General features: G+C 38.9%; 1 protein-coding gene across 1 annotated transcript; it reads left to right on the top strand.

Annotated features, from left to right (window-relative positions):
* Window positions 1-4,288: 4,288 nt before the first annotated feature.
* On the top strand, window positions 4,289-6,675 carry LOC103711331 (probable polyol transporter 6). Its single transcript, XM_008797440.3, is given in 3 exon segments — window positions 4,289-4,433; window positions 4,616-5,068; window positions 5,071-6,675. Coding segments are annotated over 3 exon segments (1,551 nt in total). The 5' UTR covers window positions 4,289-4,297; the 3' UTR covers window positions 6,033-6,675.
* Window positions 6,676-7,143: the final 468 nt, after the last annotated feature.

Genomic DNA, 7,143 nt, shown 5'->3' with positions numbered 1-7,143 from the left:
AATGGTCACTATAACGTGTTTGGCTAGGGACTCTTTGATGCTTAAGCCAGGCCAAGTTTCGAGAGAAAATAGGTGAGATGAAAGAATTATAGAATTATGAGAGTATGGTATTCAGATTTCTCATCGTACCTAGGGGACTCAGTACTGGGTATTTATAGAGAAAAAAGTGCGAATTTGTGCAGTTAGGATCGCATGTTTTGCAGACGTGCAGTTGAGCTCTTTTCTTATTCGCTGATTGGGGTAGCTAAGATATTTCTTTTCACATATGCCGTGATAGGGCACTTTTCTTATCTCTTAATTTGGTCGATTACGATATTCTTTCTTAGGCACATTGGGATTATGCCAAGTTGTAATCGATCATGCTAATTGTTTTGAGATTTATTAGCTGTTGATTTTGATGGATACATGTCATCTGGTTGGGTAGAAGAACTATCAAACGAGATTTTAGATATGGTGAATCCGAGTAGCATCACTGCTAGTCATGCACGGCCACATTAGCATATAAGGCTGCATATATGAAAGGTTGTTGGTAAGCATAAGAACATGATATCCATCAAATGATGCACAACAGTCAGTTTTCGTGAAATGCATGATGTTTTTCCCTCTATGATGGCTCTCATTTCATCCCTCTGTGATGTTTCATTCTTTTTTGTTTTTGCTATAGTGCTCCTAAAGAACTTGTTCTATATTCTTTATCTAATGCTAGCCTTTCATCTATTCATGTGTGGGAAAGATCACTGTTTTAGTGACAGGTGGCATCCAGTTCAAGTGGAAGTGCCAAACAGCATGTACCATAATTAACAAAAAGAGAGAGAGCATTTTAGTTTCTACTCACCAAGTGTTAGTCTGCTATGTATCCATTCTCGTGGTGCAAGCAGGACATCTTTTTCACCATGGTGAATAGATTTACCATGGTACACATACAATCGATATCTATTCTAATATTAAACAAAAACATCAATGAGCTCTACTATATATGTTTATATGTTGTCTACACGTCTCCAAACTAGTATAACTGCTCTTATTTTGAAAAAAAAAAAAATTCTTTTCAATTGAAGTTTTTATTATACAAGAAAAAGAAATAATTAACATATTTATTAACTAATAGAATTGATCAAAAAAATATTTGATCAAATTGGGGGGATCAGCCATTAATTAGTCCTATTTGTCTCTTACGTGCAACAAATGTGCAACATTTTAGCTTGATAACATGGAAAAATAATTAATGAGTTCATTCTCAGGTAACTAAACTTATTAATTATAAATATAATTCAAGCTCTAGCTTATATTTTTTTTTCCCCTAATCCTTTTCAGTCATACTTGTGATATCCCCACGAAGAGGAGACCATGGTGCAATAATAATCTGGTCGTTATTCAACATTAGAAGGTAGTATAGTTATTGCAAACTTAACGATTATGTTTCCTTATCTTCAAATACTAGCGACTAGCAACAATGCAATACAACATGTTAACTTATATATCTTGTTAACCTATTCATCCACTACATTTGAGTCTAATTCAAGCTATAATTCGGTGTTGAGCCGGGATCCTCTGCAGTGAGTATTTTGCACTGCAGAACCATGTCATCTGAATGTGGAGATAGACGGTTATCTAACATCTAAAATTAATGCCTATGTATGGCGTGCAAGAAGATGTGACTCATTGTATCTCATTTGATGACCATCCATTTTTATGATCAGAAGATGCGGCATCAGAGAATGATGCCTGTTTGATAGCAGTATAAGCGTTGACAGCATGGAGGCATTTTCATGAAACAGGGGAGATTCGCTGGTAACAGTTCTTCCCACTTATAAAGCGGGCTGAGGATGGACTTGCCCACTCTCCTAACTTTATGCCTAGCCTCACTTCTTCCTGGAAGGTGACAACTGAGGATGGTCATGTCATGAAGCCATTAAAAAGTAAAAGGTATATAAATTTGGTGAACAGAGTAGAGTGGGACACAGATGACAGCCATAGTGCCTGGATTGTGGCACTTTTGTGTGGGAGAAAAGACAATCCCGAAAGCGTGGACACTAAATATAAAGGAGTTGGTATCTCAACTCTTACAGGAAACAAGGTTCTCACTAATTAGAAATAGTCTTTCTTCATTGTGAAGGCCACTCAACTCTTACAGGAAACAACGTTCTCACTACTTAGAAATAGTCTGTGATCATTGTGAAGGCCACCACTGAATCAAGTTTCGGGCACCCATGGTGCAGGTTAAGCACATTGCTCTTGAGAACTTCACAATGTACAAGGGAGAGAGAGAATAAGAAAAAAAAAAAACTATGGTTGGTAAAACGGCACACTTAGTTTTGGCACTAAAGCCTAATTATAAACATCTTTGGAAAGAAATTATATCCTGCAGCACCACAGGAACCAACCAAGATGAGGTGTATGGGGTGGCCATCCAAGATGAGCACATGATGCATAGGATCCACAGAAACTAAGATGCATGATTGGTGTGGTATTCCACCATGTGGTGCATGTGTTGTAAAGTATAATTTATCCATCTTGGAAGGTATGACGAGTATATGACTCGATAAATGCTTAAACGGTCGCATCTTTTTTCCTGCTAACGTTCTTTCGAGAAGAAGACATAGAATGCAAGTGAATAGGGGATACTTTCTTATATCTTGAGTTGGATGGATATGGCTGGCCATTTGTTTTATATGCAATCAATAACAACAGAGATATTGAGTTTTTTTCTTCCTTACTTTAATAATTTATTTTCCAGGATTTGATATGTAGATAAATTTTTGTATATGATCTAGATAGAGTTAGAGATATTTAGATATTCAGATAAAGATTCATATTAATGATCATAATCGAAATATGGATATTAATTTATCAAATATTGTTCCCCCTCTCTCTGTTTTATGTAATTTTCAATTCCTAGTGGATGATTATTTTATATTAGGTATTCTAAAAATTGATTTTTATAGATTGTTGTTGTCATCATCGTCGTTATTGTTGTCGTGATCATCATCATTATCATTATTATCATCATTATTGGGAATGCATATGTTATTTCATCATCATCGTTATTATGGAGCATGCATATAATATTTTTATTTAGACCCTTATACAAGTTAATGGCACGATGAAATTTTTTATATGTCAAAAACAGTTTTAGATGCCCAATTTATATGAACTTTGTTAAAAACAAAAAATGTGAATATTGTAAATATATGATTTGCATCTACATTTAATTAAAATAAAATAAATGTTACTAGTGTAAGATCCATAGGTATTTTCACTTAGAAAAATATGTATATATACCTTAGTATCCACTAATACCTATATCAGCATCTGTATTCATTAAATTTGAGTGAAAACGTATATGAATATCACAAATGTGCACTCCATATAAAAATTTTATTTCCGTTTCTACCGTACATTGGAATGGTGGGCATCTCTATGTCATCATCCACGACCTAATTGATGTGGCATGCTTTTTCATTAGCGGAAGCCAAGTTAGATCAATTCTTTGAGGATGTAGAGGTGGTGGTGAAGAAGAGAGGGAGCAAGGGCGGAGACATTTGAAGTCTTAACTCGTTCAACATTATTGACTCAACTATAGTGGATCGACATTAGGTCAGGATACGTCGACTCGAGTTTATGTAGATGAAGTCCTATGAGCAGGTCAACTGCCAATTTAATTATATAATAAAAACCAATTCATCCCAACTTTAATTGCCTAACCGAACTCCACTCCATGTTTCCCAGATATAACTATACAAGTGAGCAATCAAATTAAAATTATCAACCAGCTAGGCTGAATTGATCTATTGGCTCAATAAGATTTTTTTAATCCTTTATATGAACAAAGACACTCGATCGGTTTTTGTTATGCTGCCGGAAGCCGCATGCCATATTAATGGTCCGGTGGAGCTTACCCCACAAAGCGGTCCCACGAGCACTTGAATCAGTACTGGGTGTTTGGCACAGCTTACCAGTCCGTTGACTTTGAATACTTAGCGGTTCTACGGATAAGTACCGCCATGGGATAAATCTATAGTATAAATGGCGATCAAGATTTGTTCGGCAATCCTAAGATTTCGAATCTTGCGCATGGCTCCTGTGGCCACCGCCCTCCCAGGAGGACACGCCCCGACCTTACGTTGCTAAGCCTGAAACTTTCCATACATTATTACTCGCTTTCCCACCGCTTCACGAGTGGAAAAGGTTTTTTTGGATCAAAGTGGGGGATCTTTTCCAGTGTGAAAGCAATTGCTTGGCCTATAAGAGACCCTAGACTTGCTAAGAGAGAGTGGTGCGAGAGATGGAGGTAGCCATGGAGCATGCTAAGGTTGGTGTGAGAGAGAAAGAAGAGATCCCAATATATCATCCAAGGAGGAAGGAGAGGAGAAACAAGTATGCTTGTGCTTGTGCCATCATTGCTTCCATGATCTCCATCTTATTGGGTTATGGTATGACCCTCACTCTCTTTTCTTATTTATTTATTTATATTACTATATTCTTATCTTTGAAATAGTTTCATGAGTTATTAAATGCTCTCTTGATCCTTTTCTTCTACTTTTATCAAAGATTTTATATACGCTTTACGGGATGATCTAGAATTATGATTAGTGTATCATTGCTTAATTCGCAGACACCGGGGTTATGAGTGGCGCCATGCTGTTCATCAAAGAAGATTTAAAGATAACTGATGGTGAAGTTGAAGTCCTTGCTGGAATTTTGAACATTTGTGCACTCTTAGGGTCGTTGACGGCCGGCAGGGCCTCCGACTGGATCGGTCGACGCTACACCATCGTCCTCTCCTCCATCATCTTCTTCCTTGGCTCCCTCCTCATGGGCTTAGCACCTTCCTTCCCTGTACTTATATCTGGTAGGTGCATTGCTGGCGTCGGAGTTGGATATGCACTGATGATTGCACCGGTCTACTCTGCCGAGATCTCATCACCGTCCTCACGGGGATTCCTCACTTCCCTTCCGGAGATCTGCATCAGCTTTGGTATCTTGCTAGGTTATGTATCAAACTATTTCTTCGCAAAGCTTCCATTGATATATGGCTGGCGATCGATGCTCGGTATCGGTGCACTTCCCCCATTATATTGGCAGTTGGCATTTGGAAGATGCCCGAGTCCCCAAGGTGGTTGGTGATGCAAGGCCACATCAAGGATGCGAGGGACGTGCTAGTTCGAGTATCGAACTCGAGGGAAGAGGCAGAGCTAAGGCTAAAGGAGATCAAGGGCGCTGCGGGGGTTGATGAGAGTTGCACCGGCGATGTTGTCAAGCTGACGAAGAGCACTCGAGGGGAGGGAGTGTGGAAGGAGCTACTGCTGAGGCCCACTCCTCCAGTGAAGCGCATCTTGATTGCTGCGATCGGCATTCATTTCTTCGAGCATGCCACCGGGATCGAAGCAGTGGTGTTGTACAGTCCTAGGATCTTCAAGAAGGCAGGGATCACGACCAGAAACAAGCTCCTGGTTGCAACCATGGGTGTTGGCCTCACAAAGACTTTCTTCATCTTGATAGCCACGTTTCTGTTGGATAGGGTTGGGAGGAGGCCCTTGCTGTTGACTAGCTTGGGGGGGATGATAGTGTCACTAAGTGGGTTAGGGTTAGGCCTGACCATGGTGGAGCACACAGAGGAGAGGTTGGTGTGGGCCATTAGTCTATCCATTCTGACAGTGTTCTTCTTTGTGGCATCCTTCTCTATTGGGCTTGGGCCCATTACATGGGTTTATAGTTCTGAGATCTTCCCCCTGAAGCTGAGAGCCCAGGGGGCCAGCATAGGGGTGGCCGTAAATAGGGTGATGAATGGAACCATATCAATGACCTTCATATCACTCTACAAGGCTATAACCATTGGGGGGGCCTTCTTTATGTTTGCAGGGATTTCTATCTTGGCATGGATGTTCTTCTTCTTCCTTTGTCCTGAGACTAAAGGGAGGCCTTTGGAAGAGATGGAAGAGGTTTTCAGCAAAAAGTGGCTTTATAGTAGGCCAGTGAATAGGGAGAGATTTGAGATGGGAAAGGTAGAAGCCGAGTTAACCAGCAAATAGAGCTTTCTCTATTAGTTAGTAAGTTGGGTCGGCTAATGACTGAAGTATCGTATCTTGGCATGGGCAACTTGATGCATGTACCTTCTAGACGAAGGATTTTAAAAAAAAAAAAAGCAATGTGAATTATATCGATGCTATTGTCTTATTTGATCAGTCATGTGAGATTGTGATTAGTACTGAACGTTTAACACTTTGGCCAAGTTTGATTTGCGAGTGACATTAGGTGCTTTTCTGAGGTTTCCTGAGAAGTAGTAGTTCCTAGAGGATCATCCACAAGAGGACCACTGAGGATAGCATTTCCAAATTGTAAAATACTAAATGTGGGTGTGACAAGTCCACTGTTTAATCTTTATTAACAATGCTTGTGCCTGTAATTGAACAAAATATTCCAACTAGCAGCCTAAACTACTCCAAGCATCCAGTAGAGATGTGGATAAAAAAACCCACTACTACGGCATTGAATTAGGGATGCTCATCAGATGGATTAGGCAATAATGCCGGTGGCCTTAGGCTCAACCCACATTATTGGCACTTCCGACTAACTAAGCCTGTTAGAAATTGTCCTGTAATACTCCATATCAAGATAAGCTTTATATTTTAGAATCTGATATTGGATTGAGTTTTTTCTTTCTTTGCTTTTAATCTCAAGAAAAATATAGAACTCAATTTTGGCTAGCTGAAGATCTGTCGAGGAGTTGAGACTTTAGAAATCTTATGAATAAGTTATTGATATAGGAATATTCATGACATGATAAGTGGTTAACAATATATCATGCATTGAGCATGATCCAGTTTGGTAAAATTATACTCAAAAAATTATTCCAAACTCAGGTTGCCAGTTCCTTGAATCTTGGGCCTGGCCAACCCAAACCTGTTATTGCTTAGACCTAGTGCATTGATTAATTATATTTGAATACCTGATCACCTAAGGCTGAAAACGGATTGGATAACAATCGGATATTATTATATTCATATTTGTGTCCATATTTTTCAACGAATACAGTTGCAAATGTTAAATGGATATAAAAATTAATATCCATATTTATTCTAAATGGATACAGATAAGAATCAGATATTAAGTACATCTACATTTGTTATAAATAAATGCAGA

The sequence above is a fragment of the Phoenix dactylifera genome, unplaced genomic scaffold (assembly GCF_009389715.1).
Source record: "Phoenix dactylifera cultivar Barhee BC4 unplaced genomic scaffold, palm_55x_up_171113_PBpolish2nd_filt_p 000862F, whole genome shotgun sequence".
Taxonomy (NCBI): Eukaryota; Viridiplantae; Streptophyta; class Magnoliopsida; order Arecales; family Arecaceae; genus Phoenix; species Phoenix dactylifera.
The sequence above is the reverse complement of the archived record's forward strand: the minus strand, read 5'-3'. Positions and strand labels throughout refer to the sequence as shown.